The sequence below is a fragment of the Aplidium turbinatum genome, chromosome 9, assembly GCF_918807975.1.
Source record: "Aplidium turbinatum chromosome 9, kaAplTurb1.1, whole genome shotgun sequence".
Lineage (NCBI taxonomy): Eukaryota > Metazoa > Chordata > Ascidiacea > Aplousobranchia > Polyclinidae > Aplidium > Aplidium turbinatum.
The window spans coordinates 11,465,514-11,488,290 of NC_137480.1; the positions used below are offsets into that span (position 1 = coordinate 11,465,514).

The 22,777-nt window shown below is 36.8% G+C and overlaps 1 protein-coding gene across 2 annotated transcripts in view; it reads left to right on the forward strand.

The window, feature by feature from the left end:
* Positions 1–442: 442 nt before the first annotated feature.
* The window catches only part of LOC145777481 (uncharacterized), a 40,769-nt gene continuing 18,434 nt past the window's right edge, over positions 443–22,777 (forward strand). Inside the window, exons 1-3 of one of the 2 annotated variants that reach the window (XM_082588860.1) lie at positions 443–582; positions 12,603–12,878; positions 21,531–21,674. In XM_082588860.1, the coding sequence (XP_082444986.1) occupies positions 498–582; positions 12,603–12,878; positions 21,531–21,674 (505 nt within the window). In that variant the 5' untranslated portion in view covers positions 443–497. Of the gene's footprint in view, positions 583–12,602; positions 12,879–19,769; positions 19,850–21,530; positions 21,675–22,777 lie in introns of those variants that run through there. The other variant, XM_082588861.1, reaches the window with a different exon arrangement.

The following is a 22,777-nucleotide window of genomic DNA, read 5'->3' on the forward strand; positions in this document are numbered from 1 at the left end:
CTGTCTTGCGCGCTCGGATGCTTACTGTAGAGCTTCTGCTGTTGAGAAATTGAGCTTCTGATCGATGGAATCGTCTTTTCTATGACGTAGCCCCTCCACGAGTGAGCCCGGCTTTCCAGACAAGGAGGGAACCTTCGATTGAGAGGAAGGCCACTTTTCTAGCCACCTCTGCTACCCCACGAGCAGGAACACCCATGGCCGTCAGAATTTGAAGGGCACAATAGAAAATAGTTCAAGACTTTTAAGTGTACCGTACTACATTTGTTTGGTGGCGCACTTGGCATTCACATTTGTTTGTTTTAATCCACTAGCTGGCGATAAAAGTTAAAGTGAAAACCGTAAGCATTCAACTGTATCCAAGCAGAACGAGACCTGAAAAAAGGCACAAAAAGCAGCAAAGTGTTGTAAATTCGTGTTGTAGTCGTTTGCCCGAAGACAGATCAGAAACAGAAAGTCACCGTGTTTAGCTATGGTTTGAACTGAGATTATCTCATGCAATGAAAACGATATTGCAAAGACACCCACTGTGGCTCTTTATATATCTGCAAATTTTTGCAAAATTTTATCAAGTCAGCTCTGCAGGTACGTGGTAAATTTTCTTATTTAAAGCTTGGTACTTTTGACAACGAGTGTCTTACGACGCGAATAGCGATTAAATAAGTTTAAAAGTGATTTGAACGTTTTGTTTTGAAGAAACTGATATGGTATTAGCTTGTCAACTTTACATTTATCGTAATCTTGAGCAAGAAATAGGTGTAAAGGACTATTTAGTAATTCTAATGCCGATATTCAACATCAGGCAAAGGAATGAATCTGGTTGTGTGACCTGCATCGTCTTTAAGCTTGAAATATTTGTATGTTTTCATAGTTCTTCATCCCTTTTGCTTTTCGACAAAACAATAAAAATGCATTTTTGAAGTTTAAAATAATACCACAGGCATTTCGCACTGCCATCGCTATCGCTTTAGGCTTAGATATCGCGACAACAGCGGTTTACTGTGAAGATGTCTTCTACAGTAAATTACGGGTTTCCAGTCTAATCCTACGAGCAGTTATGCTTCACCGACTATCTCAACTTATCGCATTTCAAGTTAGTTTTACAAATTGTTTTAATCACTTTTTTTAGTTGTCAGTTTGCGAATTTAAGCACTTTTCCACACAAGTTGGGGTGTTCTGTTGACAAAACATAGCACCAAGCTAGTCTGCAATTTTTTCCTGGAGTGTCAGGTTTGTCGTGCTTTTGGTTATTTTGACGTTCTAACAATGTGGGTAAAGCTAATAATTGAATGAGTAAAATTTGTAAAAACAACCTGTTTTTGAGGAAGACACTTGCCAAGCAAGCTGATATTGTCTGCCTTTAACTGGGCGCTGTTACCTACAAAAAGTTTGCATTTGTTCACTTGGTCAAATTCACGTTGCGGCTTGCGGAGGTGCGTTTGTCACAACCCATTGCACACAATTATGATGTCATCATGTAAAATGATGTTGTGAATGTTCAGTCGAAATCACGCAAAACAAAAAATACAAAGTGATCAAAATGCTTTTGGGATTCTCAAACTCGTAAAAACTTAGGTTTATCCGTCCACAGTTTATCTTAAGCATTGATACTCAGCAACCAAATCATTCTGATTATCAACATGATTCTCTGTGGATCAGCACTCCCCAGAATGTGCGAGCAATGACTTGTTTTTAAGAAAACTGTTGAATTGATATGAGGCACTTAGAAGAACATGATAGTCATTCATTTTTATTTTTTTTATATATGTCTGGTTACAAGAGTAGGTGCTCACTGCCTACCTACAATCCCTCCTCGGTCTGCCTCAATCATAATTGCAATTGTTTCTTGATTTATTTATTGAGTTAGTGAGTTGGGATAAAAACCTGATTTTGTATAAACTTACAATGGCTTTAACACGACAACTTAAATCCGTGGTACACATTCATTTCTCTAGCTTGCTTTTTTCGATAATGAAATGAAACTCAACACACAATGGCAAATACTCTCCAGAAACCACGGCTCCCGGCACGCGGCAAATGCGACAATCAGAAATTAAACGTCTTGGTCAGAAGGCGGGCCACGTAACGTATAACAGTGAAAGAACGCAAATTCAACGTTGCTTAATTCAACCAACCAAGTTACAAAATTCATCACAATTTCAATTCTAATCAAGAGGGCAATCGACCCGCCGGAACAATGTCTTTATTTATCAGTCTCATTGTTGGCCCTGATAACTGAGGAACCGATATCAATATTATTTATTACGTGGGTTTGTTTTATTGGTTGATCTTCCACTTTTCTCTTTCTTACGTAAGGAAGATAGTTTGACTGTTATTTAATACTTGCAGGCTTAAACCGTTAATGTTTAATATATAAAGTTAAATGACTCGTTTTTTATAATCCGCTAAAGACTCTGATCAAGTTTCCAATTTTCATATTTGATAGACACCGTTTATTTTCACCCTGCTTCTTCAGTTTTTGTTAGTTCGACGTTAAACAGCGTAAAAGCGACATGAAAATAACCATTCTGCTTTCTGGTGCTTTTGACCACTTGTTTGTGGAGTGGTGAGGTAATCTACGATTTGCAAGATCTGTGTAAAATTTTCAAAAAAGTGTTCTACCATGTTTATTCGTAAAAGCAAAACGATGTTCTTGCGTTTTGCCATCTTGTACAGCTTTTTAATGTCTATTTAAATTATTAATATCTACATGTTTGATTAATAATTAATTTTTCCATTTCAATTGTCACAAAACTGTGATGCAAAAAAGGAAGACATTAAAAAAAAATTAAATCTGTGTAGAAACCGCAGAGAATTTGTTGCTTAGTTATGTGAAAATATGATAAATAAAGATTATTGCTAAGATAAGTATGCATTTGAAGTGTTATTTATTCACTGAAGTCGTCTTTTAAATGGGTACTTAATTGTTCCCAAACTGTACACAACCTTGTACTGATATTTGCTGAGCCTGGGAACTCAAATATTGACATGCCGTAGTTTTGAGTCCGCACGTTTTATGTAAATTTAACGTAGGAATTAGAGTCGTAAGGAAATTAAATAAACGTACATGTACAATTCTCACAAGCTAAATGTTCTGTATTTTTTAATTGAGCATTGTAATTTGGCATTCGAGAAAGATTTTACAAGATAAGCTCTTTTTGATATTTTTACCAAACTTTTTTATACCCAATGTTTCTTTCGTCATCTTTAATTTAGTAAAATTAATATCCCATGCAGTTATATATAATCTAAACTTTTTGCGTCCAGTGCGTATCAGCGTCCGAAATTGCCATGCTCATTTGTGCCATCCACATTCCTGCCGGTGAAAAGTAGTAAAAATCATCTGCCCTCCTGATGGGGTAAATCATTAGTGAGTAAGGAATATCTTGACGATCCTTTACACATCAACGTCAGCTTCACATTGTCAGAATGTCACTGTTGGGGGAGTCTTGGGTGCGGCTCACCCGCGTTTGCACTATGCTAAACTGTTCTGTTCAACAATTACCTTGGCAAGCAGAATAGCTTAACTGCAGTACACCGCAATGTCTTATCCAAGCAAAAACTGGGAGTGAAGTACTATCTGTGACAAGTGATGCATCGGAGATCAAAATCGCTAACTAGGCCTACACCACTCACTGCGCTCAAAACGGGGAGTGTGGTTTGGAATAATCAAATGGTACAATGTCTTTATGTTTGGTTGGGGTTACCAGCTTTGTTTTAAGAGTGGATAAATGTTCTTTGCTAGTGAGTTGGTGAACAAAGAAAATTCAGCCAACGCGAAAAAAATCATTTGATTGACTATGTGTCATGGAAGTGACCTAAAGTCGTTTATTCTGTTTATCATAAGTAGACGATACTTTTTATTTTTTGTTCGAGCATTATCGGATGGCTGTCGGGATGATGGTTTGGTCTTCTATGCATCATGTTGGTTGAATGTAGCCTACGTACGGCATCATTTCAAACAAGGCTAAGAACTTTATAGGTTTATTGGGCAACTCCTAGAACAAAAATCTTTTGGCATTCTATGATTTTTTGCCAGCGCGTTAAGCAGAAGCTGCTACTAAAAATAACAAGATACTCCAAAAAAAAGTATTAGACTGCGAAGACTTCCCATTAAACTTTTCATTGATAGAGCGGCAGTTGTCTGCATTTGCAACAATATGCTTTGTACATTATAGCATTTTACTCAGATCAGCCTCAAATGAGATTGATGTAGATATAAAAGAAATAAATTTTGGACAATGATGGACAACGCTTTACTCTCAATCCACCATTGAAAAGTTAGAAATTTAGTCATTTCCTCTTTTCTGTATTTTCGCTTTTTCAGTTTTAAAAATTTAGATTGTTATTTGGATAAGCTCCATCGTTTGTTTGGTCTGAGTTTGTTCTCTGTCATGTCAGTGTCACACTTTCCGAATTGTGTGCTTTTTGCTCAATGAAAAGTAATTTGTCTGTTCCTTCTATTGAATCGTGTGATTTCTTTTGTGTAGCCAAGATGCTGTATCCTCAATCTGTTACAATTTTCTTTTGTTTTAAGTTGCTACAGCTTGGTTTGGAGACGCATGACTAATTGCGCCCAAGTTTGGCTTCGTTCAAATGTGGGTTCTATTCCTTCTCGTTTGCTCTGTTTTCATAGACAACTTGACCAAGAGATTTAGTTTATCTCAATGTTTACACATGATTGCTTCGACCGACGTATGACTCCATTAATTCTTTAATGGGCTCACTAACACCGTTATGTCTCCTATCAAGTTTCTATTGACGACGCCTAACCTTTGGAATGCTGGTTTTCTATTAAAATCGTTGCTCCTTACATCGTTGATTCAACGTATGGTGATGTTGAACGAACGTGTTTTCTTGACGCTGGGAAAGTGTCCATTCAGTTAAATTCTAACAATGAGCTTTTTCTTTTAAAACTATTTTGCAAGTTTTATTAAAAACTTTCAAGAACGTACAAATGAAAGTTTGCATAACTTATGCAAGTGGTGGCAGCCGTTTAAAGAGCTTTCTTTTGTTTTTTGATGACTAGTGAAATTTTAGTTTTTATGAACATGGATCGAAGTATCACACTTCAAAATTTTTTACATCTGTCTTAATTCAATACGATTCTACCAGATCAACTTACACGTAAAACGCTCTTTTCTACATTTAGAAACAACTGCTTTCTTAGGTCAATGACTTATTACAACCAATTCAACAAATCGCCAGCCTGATACTTCGTAGTTTCCATTCAATTTGCAAATGAATTATTTTTCCCATTGTCGCACTGCTTCTCTAAGGACCAACTGAAACACAGCAAATTGTCCATAGCAGATGGACAGATCTATTAACAGAGTGCTGTTTTCTTTAGGTATACTTCTATTAGAACAACTGCAGTACATTTTGCTCCGTGACTTAGCAAGGCGGAGTTTGGCAACATAATTTTTTGGCCTTTTTCACGTGCTCGTTTATTGATTTTTTTTAATATTCCAATCCACCATTTGTGATAATAATAACTCTGATAAGACTCGAAGCCTTGCTTTCAGAATCGATCTTCTTGGGTCTCTGATGTAGAAATGCAGAATGATTGAAAAGGTCTTTTTCCCTCAATTGGATACCGATGTCGAATGTTGGAGATGATGTATGAAAATAGAATTTCGTTTAGGAAATGAAAATCTAATTTCAAACCCCTTCAAAAGCATAATAAGATCTCATACTCGCAAAGACTCGTCTGCCTACTTTAGTCTGATGACCGATCATCTGCTGCGCCCAGTCCATGCGTTTTGTGCTGCCTTTTAAAATACAATTTTGATAAAGAGGTCATTTTTTTCCTGAACTATAGACAAACAAAGCCTAACGTAATCACGTTGTTACATTATGTTAAATGCCGTGTGATTATTAGGTTTTATTTGTCTATGACCTTTTAAAATGCTGTTGATGTTCTTTTGCTGAAAATCTGTCGTTCTTGTAGGTAACAATATTATTTGCACCATTTCTACACTGTTTTGTTACCTTGTGAAATCAAACCAGTTTTGTAGATCAGCACATTAACATGAACTGTATAATGAACATCGCACGTCAAGATTGCTATCGGCTGAAGTGAATTTAAGCCTTTTATTACAGTGCTTATCAAAGATTTATTGCATTGGCCATCTCTTCAAGTTAGAATTCATCCTACACCAAAAATTGTTTTCTCTTTGTTGGTGTCAACTTTTTCTTGCCACGTTTGTTGTGTGTGCACTGTGCATTGTGCACACAATCTTCGTGCGTATGAGTTGGTCGCAGTCACGTTATGTCATCCAGGCACTGCAGCCATTGGACTGTGTTGCTATCCAGCTCTGTAAGATTGGCATTTTCATTTCGAGGTCCGTAAATGGGGCAACGATGAATGACGTGTTGTGCTGTCTGAGATGCTGATCTACGATTACAGGATGTCGATTCGGCAAGACCTCATTGAAACATATTGCAATTAAAACGTCCCACTCTGGTGCGAAGACAATTGAGGTTTACACAATCTTTGCAGCGTAACCCTGATCCTGGTGGGAGTGAGATGCTTGGAGGTTATTGTTTATTTGTAAACTGTTCTGGTTCCACAAACTTTAATTGGACCTGCTTTTGTGTTTGTGTTTTTGCTGGGTTGCAGCACTGCTTTTCCCAGATGAATTATCTAAAGGTTTGGCAACTTAAGTCTTAAACTGTTTAATTTGCTTGATTGATGCAGTCAAACGTTGAATGGGTGAAACTTTACCGAGTTACATGGCCAAATGCAGACGTTATATCAATGTAAAAAAACCTAGCTTGTCAGCTGGGGTAAAACTCGTAAAATGCTCTATTGTGTATTTATTCTTGTCTTTTTCCAGCAAAGGTAGAGTAAATTTGTGTGTAACACCGATAAGTATTAAGAAATATTGCAGTTTTTAAAAAAAATATCAAGTGCCCTAATAAATGAAGCATGTTGTGTTTGATAGGTCACATCATTCTCATGATTTGAAATGCTTTTTATCAACGTTTCCTTGAAAGGCGGCATCCAACAGCTTTTGACGTAAAGCAATAAAAATTAGGGTCAAATTTGACTCGAAATAGTTGATGGTAATTATGTGGTATAACTTGCACTTGTAAACTTTCAACTTTCTTTACAATGGGATATTCTTCAAACGCGTGGCTCATTAAAGCTTTCGCTCATGAGCAATCGACCATGAAGAAGGGCCAGTCCCAGACAGCAACATCCGTCATTTTACGTTGATTCAACGTCTGCAGACGTTGATTTTACTGTCTGGGGTGTGCAACTGTGCATTGTCTGCCTCACGTATTAATCGTAGACTTTGTCACAAATCAATTGGCCATTTTTACATTGATTTAACGTCTGAAGACGTCGGATCAATGTCAAAAAGACCGATTTTGTTGCTGGTTGGGCCACAGACACAACTAGGCGCAAAAATTTAAGCTGCTTTGACTTGGAGACACATGCATTCGTCCATTGAGTATTCTCCGTTTTCTCGGCTATTAGAAATGAATGAAAGAAGCGAAAACACTTTCCATTTTGCATTGTCGCAGTAAACGAGAATCGTGGCCTATCGAGCAAGCGAATAGCGGTTTATTAGACGAATTTGTAGCATCTGTACGGCAGGATTTACGGCCTGATGAAGGTTTCAGATAAATGAGCAATAAATATCAAGGCGAAAACATAGCCTAAGGCATCGACGTATTAGTTTCTAAATTTCACGTTCACGCGATTCAAGCAACTGAAGAACTTGGCCAACAAAGCATCTCAGCCTGCATTGTCAGCTTCAAAAGATGTGCATTTCGCAAGTTGTTTAGTTTCTTGATCGTAGCTTTTTAACTTCAGTTTTGATACGCAAACAACTCAAAATTAAACAATCAAAACGTAGTCACTATCGTAACTTAAGTAACAATTCTATTTGTGTATTTTATTGTCTTACTCTTAGTTAAAAGTTCAGTAAGTCATGTCTTATTTTCCTTCAAGGGATATCACGGTTCGTCCTGTTTTTAACCAAAACTTTACAACTTTCACTGCGAAACAACGCGGTTGCTGAGCGTATTAAGTTGCGTGCTGATACAACTTGCTAAATTGATCCTTTTTACATTGATTTAACGTCCACAGACGTAAAAGTCATAATGGACTGATTTTCGCTTGCTGAAAAATTATTGAGCTCTGACTGAGCCGAGTTCATTAACCTGGCAGTGACAAATTTTTCACGCGTCAATCCAAAAAAGAATGTCTTTATGCTGATTTTTATTCATTATGAAACGGCGCAGATGGCCAATGCAACGGCTAAACGTAGAAAAAGAAACAAAGTTTCACTCAGTTGTGAAACCACCGAAGCTAGCCACTGCGTATGTGAGCTCGAAATGCCGTGTAATTCCGCAACAAAGAAATCTCTTGGATCGTAATTACGCGGTAATCGCCATTTCTGCTGAGAATTTTCAAAGTTATGTTCAGCAGCAGTTTGTGCATCTAACTGTTCTTTGCACCAGTTTTCCGTACACTGAGGTTATATTTTTTAGATGTAAATCAATCCAGTAAAAGGCATGGTTGAATTGATGGTTAATTAACTGTTTACAATTAAATTGGCCGAACACGAACGACAGAGGATTACGAATCGGTTTTTCCAATTCCACTCAAAAAAAAAGAAAATCCGATTGGATCTACTACGAGCTTTTCTGTGCTCACGGTGCATTAAACGATAAGTACGTTAATTGCATCCGGAGCTATTGCCTCGTTGAAACAAATGACTCTATGTTGGTCAAGCAAAGCAGCAGATTTAAACTGCGGGTGATTTTGAGTGTGCATCTTTGTACATCAGACTTTTTGTGCTTACCCAGGCAGCAAATCAATCGTTCTTTTACATTAATTTAACGTCGGAAGATGTTGAATAAATGTAAAAAAAACGACTGATGTGCGGTCTGGGTGTTCTTCCAACGTGACGTTTACGTTGCGTGTTTCTTCTTCAAAGCTTTTTGTGGGCAATACCTTGAGTCTTGCAATAAACGTGATGAAGAAAACTGCACAACGAAAATCGTGTCGTTTGTTGACTATTCGGTCATTTTTACATTGATTTAACGTTTGCAGACCAGATTTTGTTGTCTGGGATAATTGTTGCATCATGGCACGGGTCTACACAATGCTTTGTTCATATTTTGATGGGTGGACAACATTATGTCAACATCTCAGTCAAATCAGTCGTTTGACTTATTTCTTGGCTGTGGTATGTATTTCACTGTAAAAACTGGGTAAAAATCAATGTCTAAGTTCTGGTTTGCGTTATCGTGGCTGGCCCTGTCGTGTGAGTCAGCAGCGTTTGAAAAAATCTTTGTGGAACGAATTTATTGATAAGGTCGAATATATTTGAAGTGATGTTTTTTAGACGTTGTCAAATGCTTTTCTTTATGCCAAACGGGCATCTTGCTGAGAGACAAAAAGTTTCCTAATTTCATTAAAATGCTGAGAAGTAAAATTTGCAGGAATCACGCTGCTAATTCCATAAAAAATGTGGGATCCTGTCGCATTGTGGTTGACCTCACACCATGGTGGAAACATCCCAACCAGCGAAGCTCCCGTTTTACATCAATTCAATGTCATCGGAGGTAGAAGTCATGCGAATGAAGAAACCTTATGCTGACTGAGATCGTATGATTGTTTGTGCACATTGTGAAACCCCTGTGCTCATGAAGATTCGCCAAAAAGCGTTTAAGGTTCTTCGATTTGGCGTGCTTTATATTTCCTTCAACATTGAAGTCACTTCTTTGTCAATTGTGGCAAGATTATCAATTTTTGAAGCATATTGAGAATAAACGTATCAAATATACATGGTTAAGACGTACTTCGCGACGTCTTAACCACAATAAGAACTCATTAAGAAGTTCAAACGCCAATCGAGACCCTCCAAAGATACATTTTAAATGAAAAGAATTTAGGTTGGTTAATTTGAAGTTTTTGAATCTGAATTAGATTGTTATTGATTTTCTGTTTGATTTGTGGTTTGTCGATTATTAATTTTTCTTTTTCAATTTCTTGCAATGTTGAACTCAGTTCAACTTTTTCCGAAGAATGTTCTTCATCTTCAATAGCCAAACTTTTCTTTCTCCACATTAATTTTATCTCTGTATAAAATATACTTGAGCCTTAGAAACTAGTTTTGAAATGCCGTCATTCGATATAGTGTGCTTTTCCCTGTGTACAGCAGTTGCCGCTTTTTACGTCTTTAGAGAAAATGTTTTTTTGGCATTTACAAACAATTGTATTTAAGCAGGCGAGCACAATGTACAGATTTGAAATCAAGCAACACTATAAAAGTTTTTTTGTTATTAGTTACAGCGTGGATAAGATTCCAATAAAGTTCGACCGCCCACTCAACTTGTTACATTGGCGGAAACATCATATTATGATTGTCTCTTGTTTTCTTTAACTTGTTTTTCGTCGTGCCCCACCTATTTGTGGCACATATGCTTAGTCTATTTCAAACCACCTGAAAAGTTTCAGACAAGAGAGCGTGACTCTTCTCGCCAACAAATCAGTCCTTTTTTGGCATTGATTTTACTTCAAATTTTGTAGACGTTAAATCAATGCAAAAAAGTACAATTTGCTGGCTGGGTTCAGTACCTTTGTTGATGAAACATTTCATATAAACGTAAGAACAGATGAAACAATATTTTGTGATCAGCAAACTTCTGTAAGATGTTTTGTTTTGTTTTAGAACAACAATCATCGGTACACCAAGACTAGCATTGTATTTCTATTTGGTAAACTCTCATTTGGCTGTTATCTTGATACTTTCTTTACAACTTGATGAAAGCCATGTTGTGTTATCGAGTTGTTAGTGGATGTGATAACATTCAAACAAACAACATCTTGCGTTGAAAAGACGTAAAGTTTTTTTTTCAGACTAGTTATCAAATTTACATCAATCTACTTCTTATCGGCACCGATCCAATTGTTACGTCACGTCCGTCTGGAGGCTGTGGTTGACAAAATTTAATTGGTTAAGAAAAAAAACTTGTTCAAATCTCCGATAAGGGGGCTTTGGAGAACAAATGGTCATGCCAGTAAACTTTTCAATCATGATTTGCACTTATAGAAGTTGTCGTCTTTTGAGTATTAACATGTTGAATCAAATATCATGCTACATTGATGTTCATTATCATTTCTAAAAGCTGAGTGAGGAAGGTTTATGTAATAGCAGCTTCATTGGATGTTTGTACCATGAGGCACAGCTACTGAAGAAGAAACCCTTTTGCAATGTTATTAGGGGAGTTCTGCGTATTTGATGCACATTAGTTGTGTTTTTGGTTGACAGAAAGCTTTCATTTTTTAATGCATTATAATCGTCCCTTTACGCTGCTTTTGCTGTGTTTTTGGTCGACAGAAAGCTTTCATTTTTTAATGCATTATAATTGTCCTTTTACGCTGCTTTTGCATCGATCTGCTTCTATGAAATCCCAGAAAAGTTTAATAAACAATCTTCAGAATAAGTACCAAAGAATTATCCCATCGGAACTGCTTATTCGCTTTAAGGACGAGTTAAGCATCCTGAAAAGCTGAAACCGACCGTGAACGGTTTATTGACTCTTGGTATTCTTCAGCAAGTACTTATACAGCAAGTACCTGACTGCCACACAGATTTCGGTCTCTCGTCTGTCAAACACCTAGGTGGCAAAAGTGGATAACTTCTTTTTACGGCGCAAAGACTTACATCAGTTTATCGAAGCAAAAAGTTGTAAGAAAGCGCAAAATATAAACCAATCCAAGACTGTTTCTATCACAGAGTCTTTACTGTTGTGTAACTGCAGATCTATTTTCAAGATCAATTTATGGTCTTGAAGCCAGCAAAGAGTGGCTAATGTTAAAAATCCTTTGAAGAAAACGTGATTTAATACCGTTGTGGTATTTGTCAAGTGTAAAATTTCACTGCATCCATTATGGATGCTTTGAACTTCGCTTTCTTTGATGGCCGCTTATTTTCGCCTTGTGGATTGCTTTGTCATGTACCAGGCAGCTCGCACGTTCGATTCTTTATCTGAACATGAACTTTCTTGCAAACACAACTTAGCCTATTCTGTACAAAACTCCATAACGAAATTTTATTTTTGTTTTGGCTTAAGATCATTCGATTTGGCTCTGCTTCGTTTGAACAAATCGCACTTTGCTCTACTAAGTCTTAGCAAGCTTCACTGGCTTTCAAATAACCGTATCGTTTTGTATTATGACGTCAGGTAATAAACATCGCCTCAGTTGCCTCAGCGCGCGCCAATAATGTATTCCAACAATTTTCGAATTTTTTTACACTTTCTTATTTAATCCAGATGGATCACTTGACAAATTATTAATTTTGTCGCTGTTTGTGCGTGTCTGTTTCGGGTGCTTTGTTCCTCTTAAGATAAATTTCATTCTATTTTGCACGGTTTGTCTAAACTAGATTGCTCAAACTGCAGTTGGTAATTCCACTACGAACGGTTTATCTTGAGGCAGGTTATGCTGTCTTTTCTCAACGAAGCTTTGAATCAGAGCAAAGTCGCATAAAATAAGCTTTGAACTTTAACACTAACTTGATGCCTAATGATAAAAATAATTTTATCAATAAATCTAACTCGGTTATTTTCTTCACCAGTGTCCACCTGTAACGTGCGGTTGACTGGAAGCTCCGGTACATTTACTTCTCCTAATTACTACCTCGACGTGCCGGAGGAGTCAAAGAAGGTAGGAGCTATTTCTACGCGTGTTGGAAAAAATGGACTTGTCACGTGTAAGTGGGAGATTGAAGTTCCTTCTGGAAAAGGAATCCAGTTGAAGTTTGGAGATTTTGACATGAAAGCAAGACTTGATGATTGCGACAGTGGAGAAGTGGAAGTTTTTTCGGGGATCGGAAAGAGAAGATCTGGTCTTGGTGAGTACCTTAAAGATCATTCTAAGAAGATTTTATAATGTGTTCTTTGTGTCAATGTTTGGACCTGTTTTTAGTTTTTTTCAATGCAGCATCGACTGTTGAGGTCACCCGTAGTCAAAAGACACTGCTGTGCTAAGGCACATGAGCGTTGATGATTTTAAGACATTCATTTGCTGCAAAATAATCAACATAAGATTCGCTTCATCTTAGAAGTACCATTTCAATTGCATGTCAAATCTGTATGATTTTTGTATTAAAACTTGCCAGGTGTGAATCGCATTGTTAGTCATTGCAGTGAAAAAAAGCGATGTATCAAAATTTTTAAGTTATTTTTTCCCTACTTTCAATATCTGCTTCTACACAGAAGCCATGAACTAGCAAATCATGTAAGCAAAAGCAGGATAACCAAACTCACGCGCACAATAATTCAAAAAACAATTATGCCATGTCCCTAAAACATATTATCTAGGGCCGCATACCATATCAACCTTGAGACTTTGCGGCCTGATTTGTCACATGTAGCAGATTTTGATGCAGATACTGCTAGTGTTTGACTGACATTTTCTGAGATTTTTTTACTTTTTTAACGATATAAAAGCTTTTTGTTACGTTGGGAAAGCAGTAGCAAATGAGAAAAAGGAAGTTGAAAAACGCTGAATCAGACTGTTATTGAAAAATTAACAGATAAAGCTTTGGTAGAGAGTTTGCTTTGTTGAAAAATTAACAGTCTGACTAAAATCTTCGAAATCAAATTTTCTTTGTTTTTCAACATCTGAGGATGTTAAAACCTATTGTGTCATCACTCATCTGGGAAAAACAGTAAAGAAAGCGTAAAAATATAATTTTTAGAAAAAATTATTTAAACATTTGCCCAAAGTTAGCAAAATCTGGAAAATTCTGCAAAATGTGACAAATCAGGCCGTATCTTTAGGTAGCCATGTGGTATATATGTAGCAAGTCAGCAACCTTCTTGACCTGCCTTTCCACCTGTCTTAAATTTTGTAAAATTTGTCTAATACGAATGAATTCACCTAACCTTTTTCACGCAATCGAAATACCATGGTGCTGCATTTACTTATTCTTACGTGATAGTATCACAAAAGCAAAACAAGAATTAGCGTTTGAATCGTTTTCTTTTTTTAATTGGTTTACTTAGCTAACAGTATGAGCTTTTACAGTGATTCAAAGTATGTTGTGCTTTAAATGAATTTGAAAAATTTATGGATGTTGTTTGCGGGTACTCAAGAAGCTAGTCAGTCTTGCTGCCTGGGAAAAATCAGTCCTGTTATGTAAAGGACTAATTATTGCTGGCCACCCAAGTATGGTTTTAGATTGGATAAGGCGGAGAGGGGGTAAGACCTGTTAGACAATACTGTCGCTGTGGCTATTTTCTTGTCTGTTGGGCCTGGTTTCTGCAATAACAGCAGTTGTCCGACTTTGGACTTAATTCTGTTTACTTGAATAAGAATTAGTCACGCTTGAACTATCTCGCGCCATTTATTGTTTTTCGCCTCCCGTTTTCAAGCACCGTGCCTGTATCCAATTACCAAATCTTTTTGATGAATCTCATAATGTTTAAATTCTCTCATTTTTGTGTGCAGTTTAGTTTAGCTCTTATCCAAGGATGCATCAATCAGTATCTAATGATCGATAGTGTATGTAATGAAGCACAAATTTTATATTGTTTTGATTTATCACCTTTTAGGTTCATCGGTTCAATTTTTCAGTTAGCAAAGTTGCTATCTCAACATTATTTCAAAGCATTCTGACGTTGAAACGATGAAAAAAGAAATACTTTCATAGTTTCATTAGCTGGATTTTGTTGGCACTTTTGGTGGAAAACCACAATAAGTTCAAGGAGCAAAATTCAAATAATTCTAGACCCTTTTTCCTCTTCTCGAACCGAAGGCATTACGATAAAATCGCACAATAATTTACTATTTCATTCATTGAATGCAAAGTGTTAGCTTTTTTATTGCTTCAACGTCAGCTGTCGCATGGTTGTCGTTATTTTGGCATTGCGCTTTGTTAAAATAATCTCACGAACAATACACTGAAACATACTTTGAAAGAAGTACAGTCGGGTGGTGGACTAACGAAAAGTTGCATAGATGGCTTTTTACACTAGTTGTGCTTGCCCAACAAAATGGCGGTTTTCTGTTGGCACGTTCTTAAATGCATGCCAATGCATTCATCCGCGGCCAGTTGAATTCATAATTAATGAATAAGATATTGACGGATGTTTGGCCTGAATATGATTGCATTCGGTTGATTGGCAGGTCTATGAACCTTGACTCACCTCAAACAATATTAAAATTGAATCTACTTATTTTAGATCGTCTATGATTAAACCATTAAATAATTGAAACTGTAATCATTGTAGAAATAAAGTATTTAAAAAAATTTTGGATTAATTTTGTCTTTTCAACCTATTTGAAGAAACCCTGTAGTGTTAGCTGCGTGGCAGGGTAGCCACCATAAAGAATTATCCGACCATGGCATAGGCTACCACGTTCAACCTAAATAAAGAAGTTATACTGTATATATACGAGGAAGTATATTATTTTTTTTATTATTTGAAAAGGAATATATTTACGGCTTTTAAAAGTTAAAGATTTTGCTGGGGTCATAAGTCAGACATGCTATCGATTTTAGACATGTCTTCTTCTTACCATGATGTGTATTTCCCTATAAGGTGGATATGCCACGCTCACAATTCTTGTATAAGACGAAGTGCAACGTCGATTAGATGTAACATAATCAGGTGCTTATTTTTTGCTAGTTTTTTAAATTGAATTTGTCTAAATACGATTGCAGAAGTCCTTGACTACTCTTGGCAATCTTTTAGCCTACCACACGTATATCAAATTATTTTTGATATAGTGAAAGCATATGGGATAGCTGAGTCCAGCGTCTTAGATGAGCCTATTAATCTTTTTTTGTAATCGATGATTTATAGCTGAGCGAGAAAAATATCCATGACATGAGGTTTTCAGCTGGCATACACTGCTAACTATGTTTTTGCGTTACTTGTCTGCTTCATACAGTATTAAAAAAAACGCAAAAACCAGCAGATGGCAGACGAAGGCAAGATACAAGCATGCCTGTTGTGGTTGCAAGGCCTGAATTCTACGCTTGGTATACTCCCAGGCTACAAATCATATCCTAAGCGTCTTAGCGTTCCAGTACATGACGACGTTGTAACTGATGTATCATTAGTGCTTAAAAACATAATAAGAACCTGTCCATCGCTTTCAAATTCATTTTACTTGGAAGACCTATTGACTTATCGATTCTAATCAGCCCGTGATACCTAATTTAACACATTTAAAACTTCTTGATAGAACCTTTTCATCTTCGCCGAAGATCGCATTCACACGTCTTCCTCAGTACTCAACCTTCAACTGGCACCTTGACCTGTGATCGCACTTGTGAATACTTTGATCTTCTTGCATTAGCGGGTTCTTTTCATAAACTAATTATACGCTTTGGTATATTCGATTAACCGAGCGTGACTGATTACATCTTCCCCCATCAAAGAGAACAAACATTTGCGAAACCCAAAAATGAGCATCATGTTATCTTGGGGAATAAGTGACGTCAAGTATTGCGGAACATTAGTTTTTGGTTGAAATCGTCAAATCTCTCTCGAAAATGTTCCTAATCCGCTGGCTTTGATCATGAGGTAAACACAAAAAGAGATTAAATGCTTACTTGTGCATTTTCTTATCGTGATTTTTAGAAGATCCATTCTTGCCAGCTTATCGCTTTGTACGGACACCCTTTCCACAGTGATGCAATCCACACAAACGTTACAAAAACGATGCGGTGTTATCAATTGTCAACCATGTCTGTTTTCCATCTTCATCATTTTGTGTAGATTTTTCAAAAGACACGATAGGAGTTGTGACTTTGGGCCAAGAAGCAAGCGTGTTAGGAGCCATAAAACAGCCTCTAAACGGCTTTGTTGTCTATTTTTTAATTGATCTTAAAGTTTAAACGCCCCCATACAATGCGAAACTGCAGTACATTGTAATCATTTTTATACTCTTTCGGGTAAAACTTATAAAACAACTTACATGAACGTATGGAGAATAAAATCACAAGATGATATCCCGTCTATGTCCTACGTCATAAATCTTTGCATTGATGTTACAAAACATAGTGCAATACCTTAATCAAACTCCGTGATCGTTAACATTACTAAAATGCTATTTGCTGAGATACTTTCATAGCTTTGAGTGTATGGTTAAACCTGTAATTCCCGATCTGTATGTCACATACCCTCAGTGCGATGTGGTAATTTTTCAAAACCGTTCTATAAAACCTGGTTAAAGATAAGCGATTGCTGTTTGTCGAGTTGGGAAATTCATTGTCATTCTACACGGCCTTGTCAGTAGCTGTGTGACTTCGTGAGGCAAGGAAGATCTTTCTGGTGCTTTCTGCTAAAAAAGGCTTTGAAAACCACTGAATTTAAAGTTTGGCAACGATCAAAGTAATTAACAACCTAGGCTATTTTACCACAAAAACATAGAATACATGAGTAAATGGTGTGATTAATAAAAATATGAACATTAATATTATCGGAATTGTTAATCATAACTAATTTTTACACTTTGTCATAAAAGCTTGGTGTTACTGTTGAGATTACTCATTTTTGACGACACTGTCGGTAAGTTTTTTCATTTTAACAAATTCTATTATTATATAACGGCCTTTTAACGTCTTTTACTTTATTGTGACTGTCAATTTCAGCACAGATACAATCTATGAATTGGGAGGGATGAATAGCCATTCGGTTTCGAATTCGAGCCATAATTTTTGTTTGTGAACATTGCTATTAATTTCCTAGTGATAAATAAAAACAAAACGACGACCACCCACGCAACCATGAGAATGCATCAGAAAAGCTTCAACTAACTTGCTTGATTAAGCACCTTCTTCAGCTGGTTGCCTCATTAGTACGCGACGCCATTTTTCAAATTTTGTACACAGATTACCAAACTAATAATTGTTCTGTTAATGATCCCAAGATATTCAGAAAGATTGCCTTCGAAGTACTAGTTTAAACTGAAGATATGAACAGCTGTTATTGTTTCTTGGCTTTAAGTTGCATCACCAGTGTTTTGCTAGTGTGTGAACACATCAACTAGCAAAGCTGGTCTTTCAACATTGTTTCGACACTTTCAACGTTGCTAGATGTCGTGAAAATGGCAACTTTTGCCGGCTGGATTGATATCTGACTTAATCTGTTACTTTGTCATTGACAAAAGACGTTCTGTGCTAAAGATGCGTTCACCGTTTTGTCACACACATTTCAAATTTTTCGTTTGTAAAAGGGGTTCTAACTTCTAAACCGTGATGAACAACACATTTTACGATCAATTCTATTGTTTTAATGTTGAAAACCAATTTGTATTTACTGAGTGCTATTTGGTTTTAAATGTTTGATTTATTGCTTTTTCTGTGGCTTGTCAATGCGACAATTTACAAGGTCCTTTGAAAAGAGCGTTTTTTTATTTTTAAATCAGCAATTCTCACCTGTAAAACCGCCGCCAATATGGCAATTCATTGGTTGAAATGTAACTTCTAAACAACAGTTTTTGCAACCGCTTTTCTTTTAACTTTTTGCAAGTAATTAATGTCTCGCCCAAGGCTAGATTTCAGTTGAAGCAGAATGTGGTTGTGCAGGGTGGCTTGCTGATACATGTGGCGTTTCAAAAGCGTCATTTTTGACTCGGCACTTACCGTTGTGTGATGATTGATTACGGCTTGTTTTAATGCGTAAATCTTCTTAACAAACGCCTTCAAACTGGGCCATTTTGTGATTAGATTATCCGATTTTCTGTGTTCATTGTAAGGCTGACTTGTTGAGTGTTAACTTTCTGTCAACCGCAAGTGGCTAATCTGTTGCATGGTAGGCCTCGCTGTGTTTATTTCTATAGAAAGATTTCATTACAACGACAGATTAGTGGCCTAAAGCAACACTCTCCTTAGGCTATGTAAATTCTTTCAAGATTAGTTCATAAGAAGATAATTTTTTTGTTGTTCGTTTTGTTTTATCTCTCAATGCTCGAATCTCCTGTAGACTAATGTTAATGCTAAACAGATGTAATAACTTGCGCGATGCAATGTCACGTTATTTCCTGCTTATTACATTTAGCAAACAATGCTGAAATGATGCGTAATCACTGTAAATATAAAGCTCTCTAAAGTAACGAGACCCTTCAAGTTACCACCAGGAAAATTATTTGTGTCTCAATTATAGCACCACTGTAGCCTAACTTTCGTGTAACATTTTTTAACCTTTTTTTACCCCTGAAAAATGCTATTGCATTCTAAATAGTTTATACTGTTTCAAAGAATCCAATTCATTAGGTTCATTCGTTCTTTTGGAAAGGAAGCTAGGTAGTTCTCACTTTAGTAAAATAAAATATGTCTTCATGACTCATACAAAGCATAAACACTTATTAAACAGTCTTCCTTTATGTTTTAGCTTTGTCGCAGTGAACCTGTCAGTTTTGGAGCCGCGTGTAATTGTCTCCTGTCAGCCCACGTAGAAATTAAAAGATTATTCATGCCTTTGGATTAATGTCCACGAAACCCCGTCATTATCTTGTCGATTGAAAAATATAATTTTTTCAAAATAACACAGTTTAGTGACACTTTGAAGCCTTGTATTGAGAAGAAACTCATTAATAGGTGCTTTGACTGTATTTCAAAATTTGTTCGTGCTGAAGTTTTATGTACATAATGTTTTAAAAGAAATGGCAAGCTTAGATTTTTTGCTTAGATTTTTTGCTTAGTTATTTGATTTCGTGGGTTTGCAACTTTGTTTTACCAATTGGCCTGTCAACGCTGGGGGACTCTGCAATCAAGTGGCTGCTCGAAGAATTCCCTGACATCTGACCCCAATGAAACGTAGTCGAAAACACCAACCTCTCATACGAAAGAAGAAGAAGAAAGTTACAGTAAGCTGAAAATATCTCGCATTTTAAAGTGCAACCTTTGCTTCCACTACACCAGTACATTGAAAATCCTATTGCAAGTTTGAGCGTGAAGTGCTTTTTAAAGCAGAGATGGTGCTTGTTTCTTGACTAATTGGAGAACAAGAGGCCTCTTATTGTAGCATGTTGGTTTGACAATCATGTAGGTTATGCAATGTTTCCATTCTTGCTCTTCAAGTAAAATTACGACAAGTTTTGGATGGGAAATGCAGTGATGCGTTTCATCATAGCGTGCTACTTTACTCTTTAGCCTTAAGGACGACTGCTAAGCACGCTGCTTAGTAATTTGTTATTTTTAGTTTTACATGGCCTAAATGTATCAGGACTTGAAAATCTGAGTTGTCGTAAAAATAACTTGCTGAAAAGTGTGTTCGCCTGCTTGACTGGCCAGTTAAGTCTTGTGTTGGGTAAATATCAGTTGTGGTGTAACGCAAGAAGAGATATCTTTGTATTGGGGCACATCCTTTTGTCAGTAGCAATTCATCAATACATTGACATTCGAAGAACACGTTTTAATAAACGTCTCGTAAAATAAATGTTATCCCCTCTGAAGCGTGGGTATGGGGTTACTGCGTGTGAGTCACGAAACGGACAAATTCATAACTTCATTAGATGGACTCAGCTGCTCACTGTAGAACAAATTGTCTATCCAAAAAATCACATCTTTTGTGTACGTTCCGTAAACGTATTGTGATGTAGTTTGGATGGGAATCTGCCTCGTTCGAAAATCGACTTGTTTTCTTTGTTGGGAAGCGATCGAATTTTGAACGCATGAGAGTACCTCACCTCTTATGACGCCACACAGGGATGCTGAAGACAAGTTGTTTAAACAATGGCTTTACGCATGGTTGCTTATTCTAGCGATTAGCCAGAACTAACGCCCGAGAAAGTTGCTCTTCACCTCCCAAAAGTTTTTGTGAAAAACAAAACTGTGGTATTGCGAAAAATAGACGCTTGAGAGGCTTGATCTCAAAATCCCGGAAACACCACCGAGGCCCTGCATATCCGATAACGGCTTGTTCTTATTAAGGAAACCTTTAACAAAGCGAAACCTTGGTTTTCGTTCTGCTTAATCCTTGCAGTTACGAAACAAATCATTGGATCTTGAATTTGATTAACCGTTATGATTTGATCGAATGAAAACTCAAGTTTAACATAGAATTTAATTCGTTAGCTTAAAAGTGTTTTTTTTTTACACAGCACTGGTGCATGGCAGTGCGGTTACTGAGACATCTATTGTTTCATACAAACACGCAAAAGTGTCGGGTAATATAATACAAAAGCAGGTGCAGTGCTGTCGCTAATCCTCAAGACTTTTGCCCGAGTTTTCACAGAACCTTTTTGCCAACAAACACACGAAAATAAACCTTGTGTAATTAAGCGTTAAGTTTGAAAGAAAGGTGAACTATACATTGAGCAGGTTCCATTTAGGCAAAAAATACAAGAAATCTTTGTCAAGCTTTAATGCTCGTTTCACATCAAAATTAATTTAAGATTTGAATATTATTTTAGTAGAATTTTTTTTTATATATTAGTGAGAGGTAATGTTTTGCAGACATTCAATATAACAACCGGTATTTCTTCTATCATCAAAATAATCTCCCAGTGCTGTATTTTGTACTTTATTTTGATTTTGTACTTTCAGATAAATATTGTCCCGGGAACAACCCCATGACTGTGACAGTGCTGAACAACACGGCCACTGTAATATTTCGCCGACCATCCACGTTCGATGGCAGAGGATTTCTTATTTCCTATATCGCAACATCACCTGGAGAAACCGTAGCAAGTAAGATACAAGTGTTATTTACTCGTATTTCAAACCAAGAAAATGGCTGCTCACACCATTAGTAGTGGTAGTAGCTGTAGTCTTGTTTCCCCGTTACTGAGGGTGGCCGGATCTACCTCCAAGTGCGGCAATCGCCTTCACACTGCCTTGGAATATAATACCTAATTAGACAGTTAGAGTAACGTATTTTATTCGAAATAACGCAAATTGCTTTGTTTACTGCATTAACCGTAAGATATAAACATTCGACAAGTTTAGTTTTGAACCTAGATTGCCAGTAGGAACATTACTTTTTACTTTCAAGCGGAATAAAGTATTTCAAAGGAAGGCATACAATCTTAATATAGGTTAAAGCAAGGGATAAAATATAATACCATATAATCTGATAAGCTTTTCTCAAATTGTTTTGGCAGCTAAGCATCCCAAACCAAACCGTGATATTGTTTCAGCATTCAAACCTTAATTTGGTTCCTTATCACTCACACTTGCAAACCATGTGTGCTTGCAAACATTGCAATCGTTTGGGGTTGCAGTATTTTGAGGATTTGCGCTGCAGTGAGAAAAGAGTATCTGTTTTGCTTTTTTACCATTTCCCTGTGGAACTGGTCAGGTAGTTGGTCTATGAGTGTGGAAACGCTCTGTTGTATTTTGACATGAAATAATGAGGCAGCGACATCTAGTTAGCTGTAAAGCGGTTTCATCGCTTTCCCTAATTTGATAAATAAGCTGAAGTTAGTGGTTTGTTTTCTTTTTTTATAGTCGAAACAACTCTATTAAAGTTTGTATTGTGAAACGTATCATTGGCCTAGCGCAAATGAAAACAAATCTAGCTTGAAATGAACAATGAAATAAAAAATTTACAGCGCACCTCAATCAATTAAACTATTCGATTTGTTGTGCATGGTAGATCCCGCTTCAGTCTTACCCAGGCAGAAAATCAGTCATTTTTGCATTGATTCAACGTTTACAGACGTGACTGTACATAAAAAAGTGACTGATTTGCTGGATGGGGCCTAATCACCTTAAACCTTCCGCAATGCTGTTTCTTACTGGGTTGGGTACTGATGACGTCACGGATGATTAGAAACGTCAACAATCGTGGG